The sequence below is a fragment of the Enhydra lutris genome, unplaced genomic scaffold (assembly GCF_002288905.1).
Source record: "Enhydra lutris kenyoni isolate GAN:26980312 unplaced genomic scaffold, ASM228890v2 scaffoldscaffold14, whole genome shotgun sequence".
Classification (NCBI taxonomy): domain Eukaryota; kingdom Metazoa; phylum Chordata; class Mammalia; order Carnivora; family Mustelidae; genus Enhydra; species Enhydra lutris.
In genome coordinates this window covers 11421339-11445934 of record NW_019154098.1, presented here as the reverse complement: position 1 = coordinate 11445934, position 24596 = coordinate 11421339, and the positions used below count along the sequence as shown (strand labels likewise).

The following is a 24596-nucleotide window of genomic DNA, read 5'->3' as shown; positions in this document are numbered from 1 at the left end:
GACCCCCTCTTGCTCTCCCTATAAGCATGTTAAGACATACTTGTTTCGAAACCACGTGCTCCGTCAGATCACACACACACCTGTCCGAATGACCAGTGGGTGACGAGCTGCTGTGTGGAGCAAGGCATTCTGGGCAAAGACGGCGAAAAGCATGGTCTCTGCTCACGGTTCTGCAAGGGGACTGACACGTCAATAACTACACGGTTACAGAACATAGAACAGAATGAAGTGTCAAAACCACCGAGAGGCCAAGTGCCCTACACAAGTTGGGAGCGACACTAATTCTTCTCTAGCATTATCTCACCTACTCTTTACAAAACTGCTATTGAGACAGATATTTTTTGTCCTCACATGGTACATGACAAAACTGAGGTTCAGGGAGACTGAAGTGCCTCCAAATCATAGAGTTAGCAGCAGTGGCCATGGCCACTAAGCTGGAAGCCAAGCCAGGCTACACAGCTGACAGGGGATGTTCTCACTCTAGCTTCACAATACCGCTTTCCAGGAAGGTCTGCCATTTTCCCCACCTCATGAATGAGGAGATGGACGCAATTAATGTAACCTAAATCCTGCCTCCACAGCATGTCCCCTTGGTCACCACCACTATTTCTACATGCAAGGACTGCTGTGGGAAATCACAGAAGGCCTCCAGAGGCAGTGGCAGGTTACACTGATGCAGAACCTCACGGCCGACCGACCAGAGCACATCCTTGGCTACTGGAGGCTGAGGAAAGAGAAAAGCATAACAGAATATGCAATCGAGTTTGCTCTGAAGGCCTACTATCAGGATTACTACTTGCAAAGCCTGAGAATTCAGTTGCTTGCAAGGTGTATACTTTTCTACTTCATTCTTTAATTTTATCCGTCAGCACTGCACTAAGATCCCCAATTTAAGTACAAAGAAGCTAAAGGGCCTCAAGCAACTTTCCGCCCCAAATACAATATAGGTTTTGATACAAACCATGAACAGACTGGTGTATGTGAAAGGAAGTCAGTGCAACACCGCTGAGCTCTGGCTGCAAGAACTTTCATTTCCCTCTCCCCTGAAAGTGGGCTGAACAGCCTACTCACTGCTCATCAAACTGAACTAACATTTGGAGGCCAGCAAGGAGTAAACACCCCAAATAACAAATGAATGTAAACGTTGTAAACCTGGAATGCACAAGGACAGCCAAACGGCAAATGTGCAGAAACAGACGGTCTCTCCTATGATAATCCCGATGTTTAAAAGCAAAGCATAAACTCCATGCATGTCTCCACAGCATGTTTCCCAGCTCTGGGCCTTGGAAATGTTTCCACAGAAGAGATTCAGAGATGAAGAGTGGTCGATTTTTTCAGGATCTCTTCCTTTCCCGAGTCATCTGAACTTCAGCCTGCTAGCGGCAGGCACGTCAGAATACTGTGCCTGCCGCCCCACCTTAGCCTCTGCATCTGGTTACACAATTCAGTCGGGAATAAGCAGAAGGATGCCCGCAGACGCAGGCATCGAGTGGCTCTCGCTCTACAAAGATGTCATTGTGGTTCCACCGGGATTTGTCCTTAGGCTATTAAAACTACTGAGACTATTCAAGAGTTGGTGAACCTGCGGCTCAGGGAGTCACATACCTGGTCTCTTCCCTCGCAGACTGCTGCTTCGTCTCCTGAACAGCCATGGCGGGACCTCAGCGAGGTGTGGCAGCGGCGATCGGCCGTGGTCTCCCTTGGAGGCTCCAGGAGCATCTCTCCTTACTGCTTCCTCAGTTCTACTACTCCTGCTGTGGGTGCACATTCACTGAGCACTTCGCAGAGCATGCATTTCTCACCCACTGTCATGATGTTTCTCGGAGACTGGTACTCTGCAGAGAAGGAACTGACCATGCCACAGGGAAGCGGAAGGGACCCTGCCTGAGTTCACACAACTGGCGCCATGCGGGCCATCAGACAGTCAAGACCAGGGCTAGCAGACCAAAACCTGTGTGCTCTTAACCACAGTGGTGGCCCCCAGTTTCCAAAGTAGTGAAAGCACAGGTGACTTAACCTTTGTTAGTTTTGTTGCAACAAACCTGAGTTAGTTTTCAGAATCAGTCAGGAAAAAGAACTATCTGTAATTTAGCCAAGCAAAAGAAAAAATGTTCCAAGCTCTGTGGTAGGCCCCAGGCACCAACCACCCCGAGCACACAACGCTGCACCCAGCTATTTCTGAGAGGAAGACGAGCAGCGAGGCAAAAACGCTGTAAAAACCAAATTGATCAGTTATGGTTCAGTGTAGGTTCTTACAGGTAGAAGACGCAGGGCCTCCCAGACTAGCCTGAAATCCAGGCCAACACCTTCCTTGACCTGCTCTCTCATAGTTGGAATATGGCATCTGCTTATATCATCCCCTTGAGGACTTGCTTCTGAGACACCTCCTTTCAGTCCAGACGCAGATGGTAGGTGCCTCTTCTTCACACTGAACTCAGTACGTGGGGTGTGTGAGCTCCCCAATTGTCCGGAGGCTGACATGGTCCGACTCCCACCGTCACTGCTTCTCTGATGGACAACAGCTCCCTAGGCCACGTCTACAAAACAATGTCCTGCTCTGTTATGATGCTGGTGTCTGTCACTCCTCCCTCACCACTCAGCCAGCTGTGGGGCAGATGTGGCTGGGAACCGCCCTTGTGGAGGACACTACAGAGCTCTGCAGTGTGGACTTGGCTCCTTTCACTCATGACTCTGCACACTCGCATGGCTGCTACACCGCCAAGTGCAGAGCAAGAATCTAAGACTTGGACTGACTCACTCCACTTCCGAGGGGCTAATGTGTAAGAGGCTCTCTGAGGTCAGCGGGTCTGTATCTGTTGTCTTTCTCCTCTGACAGACATAGAAGGTCATGGGGTGGGTGCCATGCAACTCGCTCTAGTTCCACGGTGACACTGATCTGCTACCTGCAGATCTCCCCTGCAAATGTTACTGACTCCCACTGACTGTGTAGCTAACTAAAAACTCCAGATGCTTCCAAACTTCAAAGAGTTGAGAGTCCTTTCTATTTAAAAGAAGAAGAAGCAGCAGCAGCAGCAGCTGCTGCTCTGAAACAGGGACGAAATAAAGTCACACAAGTGTGTTAATTCTTTCAATAATTCCTTCTAACCCATCTATGATAATGCCATACTTCTCCACTGGGGCGGCTTCAGACCACGCCATCCTCAAGTCATATCCTTGGAGGAAACCCTGATGGCTTAGTGAGGAGTCATATTTATTAATTAAATGGAGCAATACAACCCTGTTTGTTCAAATAATTTTCAAGTCAACACACCCAGCAGCCCTAAATCACCACTTCCCTCCTGTCCTGCCCCCAAAGGGAGGGAAGTTTGATGTTATAGCTAGTACCCCAGCTTTCAGGGAGAGATGGCTGTAATCTAATTCCATAATCTATCAAATAGGACATTTTCATTGCAGCTGGACCCAGCTGGAAATGAATCTCTCCCACACACATCCCAACAAAACATAAAACATAAAAGGCATTTAACAGAGAAAGACAGAGAGAAGGAGACAGAGAGAGATTGACTGTTTCATCAAATCACACTGAATACGCATGAAATAAAGCTAGCACCACTGCCAAGGGGATGCTGACCCCTACCGCCCCTCTAATAATGGAAGCCTCCATTCTACCGTGGACTTTCCCACTTTGGGCCTTGGCTCAAAGGTATCCTCCATCTGGAATGTTCTACTCCTCTATCCTTCATGGTGTAGGTCAGAGAGAACATTCCATCATCCCTGCAGGAGGCACTAGGAGTGGCTTCATTTGTATTCCCAGAGCAATCACATCATCACAGCACTGAGCACAGTCCAGGCTACATCACTGTTAAACTCTGCGCCCTACCCCGGTCCTCAGTCACCTGTGAACACCGGCCCGGTGAACACCGATTAAGCAGATGTCATGTCTAATTCCTTCTGTCACGCTCTCAGCATCTACCACAGACCAGGCACGCAGGAGGTGTTCAAAAGATGTCAGAATCAAATTAAAACAAACTTAGTCTGATGTGAGGCCTTCCTGAGCATGTAAGATTTATATTGCCAAAAGGAATCTGTCCTGTGGGGAAGCTTGATGATGGATCACTGTTTTCACTCCCACATTAAACGTGTATATATGTCTTGCGGGGGGGGGGGGGGGGATATAGGGCTCTATCAAATACACCCATGGTTTATTTTTTGTCATCTTCTGGGAATTCTGCCTGTCTTTATATACATCCATTTTGAGTCTAAAAAAGTACCCCAAGTTGAAAATTATACATGAAGCCATGAAGAACATGTTGAATCCAATATTCTACAGTCCTATGAGGGTGCTCCTGAAGGTACCAACAAACCTACTCCCACTTTGACCTTCACTTTTTCCCTCAGCAGTAGCTTGGTAGATGCGCTAAAAAATAAACTTTGGCATCTGAAAGATCGGGGTTCAAAACCTGCTTCTGCCTTTTTTTTTTTTTTTTTTTTTAAATCGGTGACCTTTGCCAGACAAGTCTTGCCAAAGCCCACGTTCCCTGGCTGCAAACTCAGGGTGAGACAACTGCCCAGCAGATCAATGTAAAGAACAGACAGAAATATAAAGGACTTAGAACCTAGAAGGCACACATTCACGGGCATTTAATGCACAATTTAAGTGTGGAGGATGCCAGTATTAAGGAGGAAGGGAGGGATGTTTTAGTTAAGGAAGAGATGAGGGCTGTGGCTACTCTGAGAGGAAAGGGCACTTATCGCCCTCTGGACCACATCTTAGAAGGTCAGTTGACACTGCAATGTCATCTTGCTCTCAGACCCATCCCTCTTGAGCTGTGACAGAAGTGCCAAATCCAGAGCAAGGATTCTAGGGTGGGGATGGGAGGGTGGGCAGCCTGTGGAGAGGAAAGAACACTGGTTCTGAGCATCCCTTACTGTGTCCACATGGTCAGTTTACTTCACCTCCCTGGGCACCAGAGGCAAATGAGCCCAGACAGTAAGCAAAATAGAGTCACACAGTGAGTTAGCATTCAAAGCCCTCCAATGACTGCCCATACTCAACTGGCCAGGAAGCCCCTGACAACAACTTACACTGAGGTGTCAGGGAATCAGGCAAACACAGCAGTTAAGCCCACAGGCTGTAGACCTGGCAGACAGGAGATCCAACCTTTATTAGTGCCTTTATGAGTGCAAAGAGTTACTAATCTCTCAGCTTCAGTATGTAAAAACTAAACTTGTAAAAGCACAGTAACTTGCTCATTCATCTCAGATGTTATGAGGAAAATACGAGATAAACATACAAATAGTTTAGCAGAGTGGCTGGTACCTATGAGAGACACCAAACTCTCATGATGGTGCATCTGTCATTATTATTAACAATATTAGGGTGTCTGGTTGGCTCAGTTGGTTAAGCGATTGCCTTCAGCTCAGGTCATGATCATGTAGTCCTGGGATCGAGTCCCACATCAATCTCCCAGCTCCATGGGGAGTCTGCTTCTCCCTTTGACCTCCCCTCTCATGCTCTCTCACTGTGCCTCTCTCTCTCTCTTTCAAATAAAATAAATAAAATCTTTGAAAGATATATTAAGTACAAGCAAAGCACTTTAAAAACATACACTCCCACAACCCAATACATGACATATTTAGGCATGCACGTATGTGCGTGCACGCATACACACACACACACACACACACACACACAGTGCACATCAAGTGGGAAGAATGATCAGAATCCACAAAAGCCAGAAAGAGAGATAGCTGGGGCTGGGACTGGGGGTGGGGGAGAACCACAGAGTAGGTCCCTGGAGACTTCTGCGGCCCTGAAGTCTAGGTCCGCTTTCTCAGGACCACTAATTCCAGACGGTGTGATAGGATACAATGAATCACAGGGTTTACACAGAGAGCAGAAGACATTGCTATGCCTACTATTTCAAATCCAACAGTAAAAGCATCTCTTTGAGCCTTCTCGGTTTATTTCATTTGGGTCATAGAGTAAAAAATTCAAGACCCAAATCTGGAAATTTCTGTTCAACTCTGATGAAACAATCTGATTTGTCAGAGCTTTGTGTGAACCATCCTGCTTCTGCTCTACATGGTTAAGGTGCTTCCAAGGAAGACACTGTAAGCTCTCACCCCTGCAGATCTGCCTACATCCCCATCACCACTGGCAGCCGGCATAATGAAATGCTCTAGCTCTCTTGTCCTCTGCTGAGAAAGGAAACCCAAGTTTATCCGTAAACCCATCCACACCACCTGCACTTTTTGAATATTCAATTCCATTTCAAATTAAATACCCACTTTTATGTTACTTTCTGCGACTATGGGATGGTAATTTAGTTTATGGCATTGTTATTTGTACACTGTCACATAAAAATAACACAAAGAACAAGTAATTTTGCTCCCACACTTGAAAAACTTTGTAATTCCAAAGCCAAAATGGAATTCAACATCAATAGCAATGTGTCTGGAAGTACTCCAGAATGCAGAAAGAACTTTCCTTATTAAAAAAACTCTGGTGTTTTTTTTTTCTTCTTCTTCTAAATGGCTGCAAGAGCCTGTTTCCCTAGTTAATCCCACCCTAATTTACTTTCTTTCAAGTGAAAGGGTGATCTTTGTTAATCTCCCCACCTAGAACAGGAGGCCCATGAACATGCCAATGACCGTCCACAACTTGAAGGCATACACAGCATGGTGGGCTTAATTTTTGTTTCATTTTTTATAATAAATACTTAAGAAAATATATTTTTTTAACATTATTTATTTATTTATTTATTTCACAGAGAGAGAGAGAGAGGGAGATCACAAGTAGGCAGAGAGGCAGGCAGAGAGAGAGGGGGAAGCAGGCTCCCTGCTGAGCAGAGCACCCAAGACCCTGAGATCATGACCCGAGCCAAAGGCAGAGGCTCAACCCACTGAGCCGCCCAGGTGCCCCAAGAAAATATTCCTATGCAAAGATATAAGGAACCTGTAGTGGTTAAAGAGAAATGTTTTTTAAAAAGGGAAAATAACATAGTGATAAATTATCAAAAAAAATGCATTCACATTACAGAAAGAATCAACAATAACAACATTCACAAAGATTCTGCACAAAACGGTTCAATCTTTGATGCCGAACTTTCAGCTGGAGGCCAAGCCATGTCAAGCTCTGTTTGGCCAAGTGGCTGTCAAACCTCAAGGGGAAATGATACGACACTTTTGCATCTACTTTACCCTCTTGCCCACCCTCACCTCCTATGTACTCTTCCCAGTCCAAGCCAGCTGGATTATCTAAAAGGTAATTCTCCAAAGAGTTGCACACCAAAATATCCACTTCGATCATATTTAGATGATGTGATTATAGGTGGTTTTCACATTCTTCTTTATTTCTGTCACAGATACACATGGCTATAAAAAAGATAAAAAGTGATTGCAGGGCATTTCCCATCCTGAAGCAGAAAAGTTTATATCCAATAGTTGCGATACCAAAGATTAACATTTTCACTGTTCATATCGATAAAATGAAACTATCACAGACTACTGGCTGTAATGGGCATGGTGTTGTCCCAAAGAAGCTGTGACTATAGGAATTGCGCAGCCACAAGCAAGGCTGTGAGGCAGCATGGGGTGGGGTGGGGTGTGGAGGGGTCTCATGTGCGTAAGGGCAAGGAACAAAGAACAGTTAGGAAAGATCACTTCTAGATGGTGACAACTGAGCTCAGTCCAGAAAGAGGAGCAGGTGCTCATCTAGCAGGGAGAAGGCAAGGACACGTGAAACAGCAAGAAACTTTCAAGTTGCTTTGGCTTCTTCAGGGCAGCAGAAAAGGAGGGCAGAGGGACATTATCCCATGAAGGCAGGAAGCTACTGAGGCCCACATGTAAAGAACTACACCTTCATTTCCAGGTAACAGAAACTGGGTGCATCAAGCACACTTGTTGGGTAATGGAAAAAGTCGTGGCTGTGATGAAATGCTATCACAGAGCGCCGGCTCTTCATTCCTTTCCAAACCCCAGCCTCCCCAGCGCTGTGATGCACTCTCCTCAGATGCCGCAGGAGTTCAGGAAACACCTTACGTGGTCTGTGTTTCACTTTTAAACCGGAGCACGAGTCACCAAATTTTAATGGAACTTCATGCCCTATAGCAAACCACTCTGATGACACAAAAAATTACTTCTAGCTGTGGCATGTGACCAAAATAAACTTTTATTTAACAATTCAGAGCAAACAAAACACAGAATGAATGAAAGATCTATTACATTTCAGGTGTGTAGTGACTGCCTGTTCCTTTCACACTCTTGGCAGCCCCATAATACATCACAGAGTACTTTTCATACTAGAGCATCAACAAAAATCCCTTTTCAGACTCTGGAAGAACTGAGCATCTCTCTCAAACGCCAACAGCTCTCTGCTGACTGACATAAAACAGCAACATGGGGCGCCTGGGCGGCTCAGTGGGTTAAAGCCTCTGCCTTCGGTTCGGGTCATGATCCCAGAGTCCTGGGATCGAGCCCCACATCGGGCTCCCTGCTCAGCAGGGAGCCTGCTTCCTCCTCTCTCTCTCTGCCTGCCTCTCTGCCTACTTGTGATCTCTGTCAAATAAATAAATACAATCTTAAAAAAAAAATAAAATAGCAACATGATTAGGAACAATCACCTTACTAACAAAATACTTGTATCAATAATAAACCTTCCCTTCAGATTACCCAAGCATGTATCAGATGTTCACCCTTCCCTTTCAAAATATCAGGCCTCTCTCCCTTCCTTCACTACCTTCCTGTGCTCACTATCATTCCCAGAATTGTCCTTCTCACTGCTCTATCACAGACACAAGCAGCAAAGAGATGGCTGATTCTCTCCTTCTCTCAGAGTGAACTGGGGCCCAGAGAATTCAAGCATACTTCCTGCCCACTGCTTCCTCCCCTACTGTGAGCATTATCTGTCCCACATGGGGATCTCTGGCTGGTTCCCTTTCTTTTCACTTGGGGAAAGTGACCATCTTCATCACCACCAGAAGGACCATTAATCAGACACTTATCAGGAAGCAGATTGTCCACCAGGCATTCACACAGTTAATGCAACCCATCGATCCCATCCATTCTTTTACACAAGGTCCATGTAGGAGCCCTATTTTACAGATAGAGAAACTAAGGCCCAAAGAAACGAAGGCACAGAGAGGTGCAGCAAACTGACAAATAGTGAGTCACACGGTCAGGACCCAAACCCAGGTCCATCAGATTCAAACTATGGCTGGCCACACTTATTTCTACTCATAACTGGCAAAGCAAACGACAGGAATCGTCCTATTCATGTGTCGTGTGTATGGAAATACTGTGATCCAAAGCTGGAAGTCAAATTATCTGGAGCATATATACCACCCACATGGAAGAGGATACAGAAAGGGCTGGAAAGTGGATTCTAGGCCTGCTGGACCTCTCATGGTGACGGGGATGCAGCAGTCCCTGCAGCTAGGGATGCGTTCTCCATCCCACCCCACTGGTGACTCCCGGGGCTCACCGGCCAGGGAGAGACATCAGAGGTCAGCTAGGTACCCCAGCTCATGAGAAAGGCCTGTGAACACACCAGGAGTAACTACTACTCAAAAGTGTGAGCCCAAACAAGAGGTGGGTACAACTGTGAAGAAAACTTAATTCTTTTACGGTGCTGGCCAGCTGGTCTCAGCCATGACTTGCAGGAAGTTTTCAGGATGTTAAAAGTAAGCGTGAACTCCAGGCGCTTTAAGATTATAAAGCATGAGACTTCCAACAGAGATACGGGAACTGGAGGCCCAGAATGGGGACAAGACGCATGCAATGGAAACTGCTTGCCTCCACATGCCATCCCATCGCTGCCCACCAGACACAGACACCTGTGATCAAAATACCACAGAAAGAAGCCTCAGAAGCAGCCCTCTGAAAACAACCATTCCTCCCACTAGCATGACCCAAGATAAATGTGTGTTGAGAGAAGGGAATGATCAAGCAACCCACGGCAGTGATGCCTGCCTCACGCTTCACCACTGCAGGCGCCTGCATGTGTGTCTGTGTGTGTGAGCCTACATGTACACACGTAAGCATCAACGGTTCCCATCCTTGCTACTCACAGTGTGGTTGGCAGACCAGCAGCAACACGTGACGGCCTGTTAGGAATGCAGAATATTGGGCCCTACCCCCAACATGCTAAATGAGAAGAAGCATTTGAACAAATTCCCCAGATGACTTGTGTGCATGTTAAAGTCTGAGAAACACTGGCCTGTGTCTTGGAGACTCATTCAAAGCAAGCTGCATAAAGACAAGACAAACTGAAGGGCCCAATCTGTGATGAATATCTCCTGTGCACCGAATATGGTATTTACAAGAAATAACAAAGAGGCAAGTCAGCATCTACAAGGTGATGCAACAGAAGGATTCAGGAAACCTGCAATCCTCTCGTGATCTGGGCTGAGCATGGTAAAGCCAACCAAGGGGGAACAACTTTCTGACAGTCTTCATTGTGGTATTAGTTATCAAACCAAAAAGTACTTATGTGCAGGGCGCCCAGGTGGCTCAGTTGGTTAAACGTTTGGCTCTTGATTTCAGCTCAGGTCATGACCTTAGGATCATGAGACTGAGCCCCACGTGAGGCTCTGTGCTCAGCAAGGAGTCTGCTTAAGATTTTCATTCTTTCCCTCTCCTCTGCCCCCAGTTGCTCTCTTCCTCTCTCTCTCTCTAAATAAAATCTTTTAGAAAAACAAACAAAAAAACCCAAAAAAGTACCTACTTGCATCCTCAGTAAAAGATGCTGGAGAGCCAGAGAGGGAAATTTTACTCTACACCCAATCCAGACATTACTCAGCGGGAATGATGTTAAACCCCAAATGAAACCACCAGAGAACATTTAAGAGGAACTATTTCTCCATCAAAGAGCTCCAGTTAGAGGCAAAAATCTCCTCACGTCTCACCATAAGAAAGCAGCTGGAGGACTTCAGCAAAGACTGAACTTACCCCAGACACTCAGAGGCAGTCGCTGAGCCTGCCTATCACAGCGTGCCGATGGTTCTGGCCTGGCAACAGGGACAAAAGGATCTCTTCGCAGTCAGGCTGCTTACTTCTGTTGGCCAAACCAAGTCTTCAATAAAACATCAATAATTAAATAGCACTCAACTAAAATCACTAATGCAATAAACGGACCGCGACAGGGAAGCTTCCCTCTTACTGCAAAGGGCTTGACAAATACCCTGTGGGAAGCTTGAAAAACGTTATCAGCGATGATGGGGTTTTTTTAACAGCCAATGCAAACAAAAAACACATACCATATCTGTTCACCAAAGTCCACAATTTGGCACCAGAACAAGAAAAGTCCGTAACACTTCTAGTAAGAAATCACTAGCCCTGCAAGAACAAACATAAACAGGAACAGTTGTATTCTTCCAGAAAAGTCAGCCACGTAGAAGCCACCAGCAACTAAGCATAAGGCAGCAAACTTAACTCACAAGGCCTGCTTTTAGGGAAATGACTCAGTGGTCAGAGCACTCCCCACATGCAAGAAGGCACTCCCTCTACACTGGGAAGAGGGCACCACAGTGGTCTGCTCTCCCTCCTAGCTTTCCGACTTGGGTAATGGAAAGAGAACAAAGCTCAGGGGTCAGGAGAAGAAGAGTTTAAGATCCAGCTCAACTATTTACACTAAAGCTGAGTCTGCACAGGTCCTAGAATTTACTCATCAGTTAACAATGACAACAACCACACACAGTGCAGCCAGGATCAGAAAGGAAAGAGTAACAGAAGGAAGGAGACAGAGACAGAGCCTGAATGAATGGGAAAGAATCACATGAATGCAAAAACATCCTTCTGTATCCTTCCTACTTGAATCATCCAGAAACAAATGCCACTACACAAACCTCTCGTTATGTCCCAGCTCTTCTCTTTGGGGTCACCGTCTCCCTGAGGTGCCCAATCAGGTCAACTTCCTAACATTAATGTGTTAATAAGAAAAAGCTGGATGCAGGCCAATGCTCTCAGGCAACACACATGTATATTCATTCATTCTGGATCTGGGTTGTGGTCCATTTGTTTGTATGACCCATGCTGGGCTGGGAGACCCTGCAGTGAGGAACTCAGGTAAATAGAAACAAAGATACCCACTGAATGGGCACCCTGCTCCAACTGCTTAGAACTAACCCAAAACAAAGGTACACCAACCAGACCGGTGCTCAGGGCACACAACACATGTAAACAGAGCACTAAAATATACTTGTACAATAACTAGATGGAAAAAATATAGGCTGAGAGGTATTCTAAGTGTAACTGGGAGGAATTTACCAGTAATTTCCCAGGGTAAAAAGATCAGAGCTCCATGGGGCGCATCAGATTAACAACATACATCACTGAACTGCCTTTTCCAATAAGGGTGAGCTCACCACCTGCAGGGCCCTTCTTTGGCTGAGTGAAGCATGTGAGTTTGGGGCCAGAGCAGAACTGCTTGGAACAAGAGCAGGGCAGTGGAGTGCTGGTACCAGCAGTCTCTTTCTCTGAAGCCCCAGCTGCTGAATAAATACCTAACTTTGAGGGGGGTCCTGTGGTCTCAGGCTGACCCCAAATGGAGAAAGAGGCCAGTGAATGATCTATTCCTTCAACAAATACTTAACAAGCCACACATAGTCTTTAAAAAGGCACCGAGTGGGGCGTCTGGATGGCAAGTAAGTTAAGCGACCAACACTTGGTTTTGGCTCAGGTGGTGATCTTGGGCTCAGAGGATTAAGGCCTAAGTCAGGCTTTGAGCTCCGCGTGGAGCCTGCTTAATATCCCCTCTCCCTCTGCCTCTACCCCCTCATGTGCACGCACTCTCTCTCTCTCAAATAAATCTTTAAAAAAAGGTGGGGGCACTAAGTAAGCTAGTTTAAACAAAAAATTGGCAAGACATGGTGATTCTGTAGATTTTAATCTAGTTATTGCCTAGACAAAGACGGGCCTATGAATCAGCAACAAATATGGAGGTGTTGGGTGCCTCGATGGTTACCTAGGACACAGGGCTGAGTATCCAAGGCTTCACCAAGAAGTATCATAAGCTGTTGCAGACAAAGGGGCTTTGTAGAGATCCCGAACCATTCTTTCTTCTTATCAGATGGAGGCTGACACTTAGCACTGTTCTGTGGTCTACACCTCTAATGTGTCAGAAGAAAGAAGAATTTCAAACCAGAAAAAAATAGGGGGAAGGAATGATCTCACAGCAAACCACTGAGAGGAAGGAGGAAAAAAAGGGAAGAGTCTGTAAGAGCAGACTTGGTGCCTTTGAAGTTCTACCATGCAGACCACGACAGAGTCAATGGAAGAATTCTGACGTTCTGTGATGAAAATCACCAGAAAAACTGCAATGTCCAACATTTTATCTCATGGATATATCACTGAATTTCTGAAGAAAATCGTCTAACTCCACAACTGCTCGTTTGTTTTCGTTCTGAAAACAAGCCTTGCAGAACCGCTGCCAGAAGGGATACAAATGCACCACTCCACTATGCCCTCGTCCTCTGTCTCCAAATTCTTTATGTATTCACTGAAATTACGTGTATCATAAGAGATACCGTGCCTCAAGGAAGACAAGCTAAAAGGACTTCCTCTACAGAAAAAAAAAAAGGCCCCCTGGTATAAAGGAAAGAAAACAGGCATGGAGGTCTACACAGGACATGTAAGTCAGGGAGACTGCCAGGCCCAGTGTCCCCTGCCAGGAGAAAGAGCCTTAATGCTCTAGGCCCAGGGAGGGCACCTGAGACCAGGGCAGACACCTGGTTCATGCGAGGCTCCTTCACTGGCTGGCCGGTGAACCATGCAGTGGCCTCTGCCCCATAGAGAAATGGTTCTCAAACTTTAGGGTCTTAGGATCCGTTTACATTCCTAAAAAATTTAAAAGATCCCAAAGATGTTTGGTTACTCTTGTAAAGTAGGTTCTATCTATTGATATTGGCTGCAGTAAAAATTAAAACAGAAAATAGTCCAAACTCAAAACCACAAATGTCAATAGCTGTCAGAAGATGACACTGTCACCCATCACCTGGCCTCCAGAAAATTCTACTATACATTTCTGACAGAATAAAAGTGAAAAAGGGGAAGAAATAATGCCTTCAGTATGGTTAAAAAATAGTTTTGACCCACAGAGTCTCTGAAAAGGCTCCAAGACCACCACAGTCCCCAAGACCATACCTGGAGAACCTTTATAATGGGAGGAATGACAAAGAGCTCAGCAGTCCAACTCACTCCAAAACTTCTATCAACAAATCAGGAAAGGCCTGGCCAGTCAACAGGAAATAATGGCACCGGCCAGTAAAAGGACAAAATGGATTCCAATATATTTTACAAGATGTTCATGTGTTTCCCAAGCTAAAGCTAAAGTCTGATCTGGCATCTAATTATGACAATGATCAGATTAACTCCAAATGAATGGTGCGTGCTGCAAACAGATTATGCAAATATCAGTGAAGGGGTGGTGCCTGGGGGCTCAGTCAGTTCAGCATCAGCTTAGGTCTTCACCTCAGGGTTGTGAGTTCAAGCCCTGCAGATAAAATCAAATAAATAAATAAAAAAGAAATACCAATTGGTATAACTCTTATAATAACTAGGAGCTGGGTTCATTTCCTATACCACCAACCCCTTGTCTCTGATGCCCCTCAGTGATAATGCAACATGGCACTTATTCAGAAATAAGTCTGTACCATGTAACAAAAATGAATACACTTCAAAGATAAATTCTATTATAAATCCTGAATGCTAATTAAGCATCTAGTCCTCCCCACATAATTAAATCCTAACATGTCTATGAAAACTAACAGAACCCTCCCCCAAATGTTATTGCAATGGACTAAAAGTTTGCACCCCAACCTCACCCCACCCCACCCCCGCCCCAAAGTCGTATGTTGAAACCCTAACTTCCCAGTGTGGTGGTGTTAGAGGAGGTGAGGTCTTTGGGACATAATTATGTCATGATGTTGGAGCCCTCATGAATGGGATTAGTGCGACATAAAAGGGACCTCATAGAAACTCCCTGTCCCTTCCACCATGTGAGACTAAAACAAAGCCAGAAGAGGGCCCACACAAGAGACCAACCATCCTGACCTTGGACTTCCAGCCTCCAGAACGAAGAGAAACAAATTTCTGTAGTTTGTAAGCTACCTGGTCTGAAGTATTTTTAGCAGCTTAAACTAAAACAGAACTAGAGTCCTATCAGGAAATAAAAGCTGGGGGCGCCCTGCTGGCTCAGTTGGTAGAGCAGGTGACTCCTGATCTCTAGGTTGTGAGTTCAAGCCCCACAGTGGGTGCACAGATTACTTTAAAAAAAAAAAAAAAAAGTGGAAGGGAGGTAAGAGCTGGGTGTGTATAGAGCTGGTAGGTGGAAAGTTTCCTTCCATCCCATGAAAATTAAAGTACTAAAGGCTGGCCGAACCCTACCTACAACTTCTCGAGCTTCTGTAACATCTCTTTTCTTGTATTAACTGTTTTTTTCATAATAACCTTTTACCTTTCCTCTGCTCCCAACCTGAAAACTCCCCTTCCGCCAAAACATTCTGTCCTAAGTTAGTATAGTGGCCAGCCTGACTAACAGGACCTCCATGAACCTATAATCTAATGTACACATAAAACTGTGGGGAGGGCCTCCCCATGGAGTGGCCTGAGTTTACAGCTACCATTTACACTGAACAAGTACCATGTGCCAAAATGCAGCGCATACGGTGCCCAGAGGCCAGATCTCTGTCCAGCCTCCCAACCATCCCTGCAATACGTACTCGGCCCCTGGAGAAACAGGGCCAGAGGGGCGAAGTGGCTCGTCCTGGGTCACGTGCTGTGGCACTGGGGGATCAGGCCATGATGGAGCTCATGATCCTTCACTTGAATCTTCCCACTCCTCACAAGAGCCCCATGCAAAAGGACAGTATAAACATTACAGCTGAGAAGAATGCACCCATTCACAGGTGATGCTGGCGACAGGCGCCTCAGGCACAGAGATGTCAAGTAACTTGCCCCAAATGGCAGTTAGTAAGTGGCAGTTAGTAAGTGGCAGTGCTAGACATGGAACCGTACCTACCTCCTATGGTGGCTGTGAGGTTTAAACAAGGAAATGTGGTTAACTTAGAAGAGTATGTGACACAGCAAGCACTTCATAAAAATGAACTGCTCAATTAAAGTACTCTGCATACAGGAAAGGTCCAAGAAAGAGCACCCAGCAGTAGCAACAGATGTGCGTTCAGCAAATAAGAAGGGGGACCCTCCTCCAAGAATGTTATCCCAATGACTCCCAAATAGCTTTGGTGCCCACAGCCCCCCCAGCAAACACTCTGCATGACCCCCCGCGACTCTAGTCGGTCATGCCCACCTGTGTGGAACAGTTGCAGCCCACAGCTCCAACAGACCACAGACCTCCTTGACAATCTCCCCCCGGACAGCTGTTGCTGGGCTCCTACTGTGGGGTACCTGGTCCTGAACTGGGGCTGCTAGCCTGACAAACAAACTCCCCGGGTGGGGGCAGGGGACAAAACAGCTGAGTTCTAAGGGGCTCTGATTCCTCCACGGGAGGGCAGAGTAGGAAATGAAATCACAAGTTCAAGGAGTTCTAGGTAAGCTTAACAAATACAGACAGAGTAACTTTTCATCAGGGAGGCTTTTAAAGGGAAAATATGGTCTTTGTCAAGGAAAAAGCCAGAAGCGCTAGAGTCACCTCACTAGGAGCCATTATTTAATCAGTACTCACCCGCTGTGAGCTTTTTTTTAAGCAAGTTACCTTCTCTGAGCTACTGTTTCTTTACTGGTACCCCACAAAGTAAGATAACATGCGCAGAAATTCTTTGTGAACTGTACGGTGCTGTACACACAAAAGATGCTGGGAATCTGTTCAGCTGTTGAAGGACTGTGTTGTGGAGAAGATATAGACAGATAATGTAGGTCTTTGTGGAGAGCAAGTTTTTAGAGCCAGCAAATTTTCATGTGATCTTGAGTAGAGCAAGGGGGCCAGAGGAGACAACAACCAAGAATGGGAAGTGGGGAGAAGGAAGAGACCTGGGAAGCGAGGCTATTGCAAGGCTCAGCATGGGACAATTCTCTCCCACTGGTAAAGAGCATTGTATTTGATGCATTTCTAGAATTTTAAAAATTGTTTTTCCTTCCTGACAAAACCTTCTCCAGGTTCAAACAGAAAACAAAATCAATTGCTTTAAACAAAAAGCAACATGATGATCAGTAAGTGTTTAAATCAATAAAAGCACAAATTTAAAGAGACCTGTCTGGTTCTGTACCCTACAGTGGGCAATGGCTATAATATCAAGGCTGACAAGAAATCTCAGTGACTGGAAAAATGAGGTGACTGAATACCATGATTTCTAAGGCTACTACTTCTGGCTCTAAAATGCCCAGATGACATGATTTCCCCTGAACTTCTACAAGTCTTGAAGTTCCTCCCAGCTCTTCTCCAGGTCAGTCCTACAGACAATACTTCTCCCAGACTCTCCTTATCTTCAATTCCTCTACACACAGAGCCAGGTTTACCTCACCCTAAATCTTCACCAACGTAAGTGGGTGTGCATTCATTCAAACGGGGTTCATTCTATTGATTCCCAGGCTTTGGAAATGCACAAATGAATAAAACAAAGTCCTGTCCTCAGCAGTAATTCCACAGGCTTGGAACCAGCATCTCAGCGCAGTGGACTCTATACGAAGGAAAGGCTGGAGGTGGGAGTGACCCCAAACAACGGACTGTTTTCTAATCATCACATAGTCCTGAGAAAAAATGAGTGGCTGCAAGGCAAAGGGGGAACATTCCAGGAAATGAAAAGCCATGTAGCAACTTAGCCTACAAGACAGTCAGGTGAGGTTAGGCCCTCAGGAAGAGACCTCTACCATTGCAGAAATAAACACAAATTAACTCACCCTGGGTAACAATTTATGTTGGGTGTGGAGCAAATCTCTCTCTCTCTCCTTTCATACTATGTTTCCAGGGGAAAGGGCACAAGCAGAAAATAATTTTTGACAACTGCTATTTTTGGTATCCATACTCTTCTAATCAATGCATAAAATGTATATATATTCTTAAACAATGAATTTAAAATGTTTCCAATTCCAGGTCCATGTTCCTGTGAACAGGCTGTGGGTGCAGCAGGCCTGGTCTGAAAATGAGCTCTCCCACATACCATAGCTGGGGCTGGGGCCTTATCTCAGTATCACTTCTCTCCCCGTAAAATGGAGAAACTCATGCAAAGCTGTTTTAAGGGTTAGAAATATTTACCTACCAAAAAAAAAAAAAAAAAAATAGAAGAAATATTTACCTACAGAACTTAGCACAGTACTGGGCTCCAAAGAGAAGCTAAATAAATTGCGGCTACTATAGTATTAAAACAGCTCCTGAATGCTTAACACTGCTTAATCGCCACAATGGATGCTGAAACTTTCCAGAAGGCTTTATGTAATATATCAGGTTTGGTTTTTTTGGAAGGGACTGTTATAGGGTAGGTTTTGTTTTTGTTTTTGTTTTACTTTTGGGGTTTTTAAAAAAAACAGTATTTAGTATAATTTAGTAATGCCACATGGTGGTGGGGGGTGCCAACAGATCAAGCTAAGTCACTAAGTCAAGTGATTTAGTGACATGGTATCTACGGCAGGAAGTGAAATCAACACTAAGCTCTCAACTGACAGCTCCGGAGGAAAGCACGCCCACCACCCGCAGCATGCTGGGGTAGGCGCGGGGCACCGGGAAGGCCACCCTCCTCCACAAAATGGATTTATGATTCAAGTGTCACAATATCAGGCTCCCGACCATTACTCATGCTTGCGAGAACAAGCCTGGGCGAAGTGCCCACAGTGTCTAGCACCAGAAGGGGACCTGACCAAGAAGCAGTGTGAGATCCTAGGGAAGAAGTGCAAGCAGAGCAGTCAAGAACTTGGCTCCTCTTCGAGTCTCTGTTTCCACCATCTGTAGAGCAGGGACCTGCGAATCTACCTCCTAAGGCTGAGATTAAAGATTAAATTATGCAGTGTCTTTAACTTGACACTGTTTCTAACGGCTCACTGGACTGACATATGGGGAGGCAGCCAGCCACACTGTAAGGTGTGAGGGGATGTCCATGCTCAACACCTAAAACTACCTCCCAGTCGCCTCCCCACAATGCCTGTAAGCCCACCATTCTGCTGGGTCAGGGCATCACATACTGTTAGAAGTACATAAAGCTTTGGGGGGAGGGAGCTGCTACTCTGCCTTGTCACATTAATGCTTTCAGTGAATCATCAGTGACATCTTCTTCCAGGGCAGTTACCTAAAAGCAGACTTTCGTAAGGAAGACACAGGTCCTCAGTCAGGGCAATCACGGTGGGGTGAGGAGAATATCTTGGGGGAGAATATCCTAAGAGGAAGCAAGAAGTCTTAAAGGGGCAGGAGGAGAAAGAAGGGTATCAAATGGGCAGGGATGGTACCAATCATGGAAAGACCCTGGGCCTCAGAAACACAAACTCCAGCTTCCCCACTGACTGTACACCCAGGTCAAGTCTCTCTCTCTCTCGGCTCAAGTTTCTCATCTGAAAAAGTGAGGGTAATACTGTTTACTGTCCCAGTGCTCTGAGGAGTTTGTAAGATATCACATATCAAGTACTTAGCAGGGAACCCAGTACATTCTACCAGAGCAGACCCTGACTTAAATTAGTCCACTCTATGCTGAAATCCCCCTAAGAAAAATAATCCTGAAAGCCGCTTCTTGGACTTGCCAGGGAAGTGGAGACCTGACACGCTCAGAAGCAATTTCAGACTTGAGAATGAGCCTCCCTGAAACCTCTGGAACTGGAAAAGCACAACCCCAGAAAAACAGCTGTGACTGAGTTTCCAGGTTAGCCCAGGAAAACCTCCTTACAAACCTATCTTGTACCAAAGTCACATGACAAAGTGATGAGGCTCCCTAGTCAATGGCCATCTCAAGGAGAAACGTGAAATACAACCTGGCTTCTAAAAATTTATGTGCCATCTCTCGGAAAAGGCAAGTTAAAGTTGCTTTTGACAACTTCTCCTCCAGAGCCTCCTTCCCTTAGGCTGCTCCCAATGCCCAGAGTCCCCGCAGGCTGACCTCACTTCTGGAGGAACACCCTCTCCTAAACATTCCCCATCCCTACTTCTCAACCAACTGTTAGGTAGAAAACAATCCAACTAACTCACAACCATGCACGAATGATATGGCAGTACTTGGGTATGCAAAAGATACTTGCTAACCCAAAAAAGTTTCTCTGCTGGAGAAAACATCCCTGGAGTTAATAAAGGGAAGTAAAAGTATGGAAGCAGCCAGGGAGAAAGGAGAGGAGCTCTCTGTGGCTAGGAAGAGCCTGGTCAGGAGCTGGACTCCATGAGGTCTTCCGTGCATGCCCCCTTTCCACAGTAAATGCTATTTCCATGTTTCTGAACCCACAAACGTATTTCCCCGGTTAGCGGGAATTTCGGCAGAAAAGCCATATAGGGCCAAGAAGACACCAGGAAGGGGCTGACAGGCTGGTAAGGCGGAGCTGCCCACTTCTCCATGACACTGAGATGACGATGGCTCTCAGTTGTCCACTCTGCTAGGCAGACAGTTTGAGAACACCCACCTTCGCCAATTCTCTTCACTCGACTCACGATGACATTAGCACATGACACATAAATGAGGGCAAGAGCACACTTAAAGCCTACTGTTCTCCTTCAGAGAAACACTCAGGTTGTGGCCTCACTCAAAGCTGTCCATGTGTGGAGAAAAGCTCTTCACAGACGGTACAGGGCTAGGGGTGCAACATGACAGAGACCACCTTCCGCAGGGGGTTGCGGCTACATGACAAGTGCTTCAGAAATCTACAAACAGATCTGGCTTTTGACCTGGTAATTCTACTTCTAGGGCTCTATCGTGCAAATATCTACTGCTTTCTCTTCAACAGCAGGTCCTCTCTTGGGGCAACTGCTGGGTCAACTTTTTAAAACACATAAACTCCTCAGTGGAGGCAACTTGAGGGAAGGAGGAAAATCCCTTAGTACAGTGAAATGCCTTATAAAATGTTACTGAAGACTTTTTAATGATACAGGCAAAAGCTCATGATGGGTTAAATGAAAATAAGTCAGACACAGTTAACTGGAAGAAGCAGCTGAAGGGATGGAAGTGGCTATCTCTAGATGGTGGGATTATGGACTTTCAAATCTCCTTTTTTATGCTTTCTCCTAGTTTTCTACAAGGGGAATGCATTCCTTTTATTCTTTACTATGAAAAAGCTATGAGGAAAGAACAAAAGTATGTCAAGAATAGACAGCAGCACATTCTAAATGACACCAGAAAGACGCAATCACCATTATCCCGACTCTGGGAAACTCTAGAGGACAAACAACTCAGTTCTTCAATAAAACACTGCAAGAGGGGAAAAAGAAAGGATACCCACAGATTAAAAGAAATGTTAAATATGCACCAGCCAATTTCATATGGATTTCATTTGGATCCTGATTTGACCAAACTATCTAAAGGGGAAAAAAATCATTTTGAACAGTGAATATGCAATGATCTTGAGAAAATTATCTTTTCTGCAGATGTAATAATGGTAATGTGGATCTTCCCTGCTCCTCCCCAAGTCCTCATCTTTTAGGATACTTATGAATGAAATAAAACAGTATCTAGGATTGATTTAAAAAATCCGGGGTGAAGGTAAAGATGAAAACACTGACCAAGAGCAGATCACAGTGAAGCTGGGCGACAGCTATGTAGAGGTTCACACCAGCCTTCCTGCTTTAGCATAGGTATAAAAGTTAAAAAAAATAAAAATAAAAATAAAACAAAACAAAAATCCACTTGAAGGACTGAGCTACTGGGAGGGGGGCGGGGGAAAGGACTACAAAAGTTATATGTGTGTGTGCATCCAGAGAGGAACCTAATAATGCAAAGAGTAAAAAAATCTATGTTTTTTTTAAATTCAAAAGGTATTCTTTCAGTTAAAAATTATTTGGAAAACACCTCCCACCATGCAAGCACGTCTCTTTCAGAAACAGGAGGCTGGAAACAGAGTGTGACCTCGGCATACTTTTTCAGTCTTGTGACCACCGACAAACCACTTTAACTCTGAGCCTCTGTTTTCTCGTCTCACAAATGAGGAAAAGGTGTCTCTGTTGCCCAACAGTGCTGTGTGCATGAAATGAGACAACACATAAGAAAGTACTTGGAAAACGGTTAACAGAGTACAGAAATGCTGGAGAGTAAACACAGAGCACAGTTGCTCATTAAATCATATAATTCACTACTTGCCACTCAAAGAAAAATCAGAGAGGTCAACTCTTTCTGAAAATACCAATTCTCTCATTTATCCCTCTGATACCACATCATGAATTGGCTGCCCCCGATTAGGGCTATAAATTATCTAAATGTAAATGCCTCCCACTCAAAGGAAACAAATGAGGGGAAATGCTTTCCTTTTCCACTGGCAGAAGGAGTCTTGTTTGTGTGTGTATATGTGCGTTTGTTTCCACCAAGAAAGTAAACGCTAACCTGACTCACTGCCATTCCCTTGCATTTTGTAGCTAAATCACCCCAAAGTGGGGCTGCAGCATGGTAGAGGGAAGGTGTGGGCCATGGAACCCTACAGACTTGAGCCTGATTCCTGGCTCCATCATGTGCTACTGGGACTGGGAAGGTGAGAAATAACATATGTTAAGGCACCCACTACAGAGCTGGGAACTCAAGCAGTGAGAGCAGTCCCTGTTACGGAACGCGCTCACCCCACGAAAGCCTCAGGTTGCAGACACCAAAAGGACAAACCAAGAATCTCGCTCAGCAGCCAGGTCTGTCATAAATCTGTGGCACAACCTTCAGGAAATTTGGTAATGGAGGGTTTTTCCAATTGCTCTACGCAATCAGTAGCCACATAACTAAAGTACAGAGATGGATAGCAATATTTGGAAAACCTTTACCAGATCTGCCTCAACAATTACAAATCAAATAGCTTTACTACAGTCTTATTTTTGTCAAATTTCTGAGTGCCAACTAGGTAAAAAGAGAGGGGGATCCTTGGCTCCACGGTACTTACAAACTACTAAAGTGAAGACATGTAGAACATAAGTACGTAATTTAGTTCGTTAGCCAATCAACAACAAAATTATCCTAAAGTCAGAGGGAAATGTGCTGTTTCCATGGTCATCCAGTTGGTATTTTATCCTGTCAGGAAGTTCTTACTCAACTCCAACCTAAATATCTCATGCTTTAGCTGAAGCCTTTTTCCTGACTGTTCTATCTCATTAGCATTCCATTCATAATATAAAGTATTTTTGCTTGAGAACAAGTTGAAGGAAGAAAGAGCCTGGATTGGGCTGAATCCTTTCTAAGCCTAGCTTGTCCTCTGTAAAATGGGGAAACAGCACCCATCCCCACAGAGCTGCTGGAAGCATTGAGGGAGATGACGTATGTCAACTATCCATCACAGAACCAAGCATAGGGAAAAGTGCTTCATTGTAGCATTGGCCGATTCTGAAATTGTAAAAACTCTTAAACACAAAATGAGGACGCCTTGGGACGGTGATGGCATTATTTTGACTTGGCACCATTTTATTTACTGTGAGGCAGTGCGTTTGCTTGCATTGCTATGAAAAATATTACCATTCTTAAAGCAGCAGCAGCTGCTGGGCCAGCAGTGAATGCTTATTTTGATTTGCACTTTGTGGAAATAAGGAGTATCTAATTTTATGTAAGTGCTATTAACATGAATAAACATTACAAAGCAAAGGAAATGGACTTCATAAAAAAATGATTAATGAAACATAAAGGAAGACTCCCACGTTTCAAAACAATGAAGATGCTTGTATTTTATTTTGTGTGTAACTGGTCAGTGAAGAAGCCACTTAATGGCTGAAGGAAAGCAGTCCATCCTTGTCGGACCTGTAGGCAGTCCTGTTACTTAACAGAAACTTTCCCAAGCAGAGCCTAGCTGCTCTGCAGTCTTCCATCCATCCTGGGGATTATTTTTGAGCACCATGTCATCACTGTAGATTTAAAAGGCAATGGCGTGTTTCTTCTCTACCCACACCCTGTGTGGAATGTTGGTCTTTCCTGACCACATCAGGAAAGCTACAACTAGGCAGCACAGTGCTCTGGCCACAGCCCTTCAAAATGTCCCAAATGAATACACTGCAGAAGGGTCAAGAGGAGGTGAGATTTCCAGGGAGAAGGGCAGAGAAGTACACATCTTCCTGGTTTCACTGGATGCTAGGCATGTAGCTGGTTCTCTTGATAACCCTGTGAAGTGCTGTGGTCTCCATTTCCCTCTCACACCAAGGACTAAGACAGTGGGGCTAGAAGATCCAGATCCAAGTCCCAGTTTTGCTGCGTGATCTGGGTGTACAAAGAAGGAGCTTCCCTACCCTCTTGACTCTTCTCTGATGATCGTTATCACACCCAGTCCTTGACGAAGGTGAGGGCTTAGACCCACCCATCAGGTAACCCCAGAAACTTAGCCAAAAATGACTGGACTAGTGGTCGTATCCTGACCCAAGCTGGACCAGTCCCATCCTTCCAGCTGTGTCAATCAGCTTCAGAGACTCAGTGCGGGGTACTGGAGTGAGGGGGCAGGCAGGGCCTGGGCTGGCATCCTCTGCCATCTGCCCAGAAGAAAATCTCCAGGCGTCCTACCATTCTTGCCCCCTCATGTTCCAGGAAACAGCCCCATGAGTCTTTAAAGCAAGTCCT

At 45.3% G+C, this 24596-nt stretch overlaps 1 protein-coding gene across 3 annotated transcripts in view; it reads right to left on the bottom strand.

Annotated features, from left to right (window-relative positions):
- The window catches only part of LOC111146849 (ArfGAP with SH3 domain, ankyrin repeat and PH domain 1), a 353910-nt gene that overhangs the window by 244117 nt on the left and 85197 nt on the right, over nt 1-24596 (bottom strand). Inside the window, exon 2 of one of the 3 annotated variants that reach the window (XM_022502556.1) lies at nt 1606-1835. The exons of the other annotated variants lie outside the window; for them this stretch is intronic. Coding sequence (XP_022358264.1) covers nt 1606-1719 — 114 coding nt within the window. The 5' untranslated portion in view covers nt 1720-1835. The remainder of the gene's footprint in view (nt 1-1605; nt 1836-24596) is intronic. 3 annotated transcript variants of the gene reach the window in all.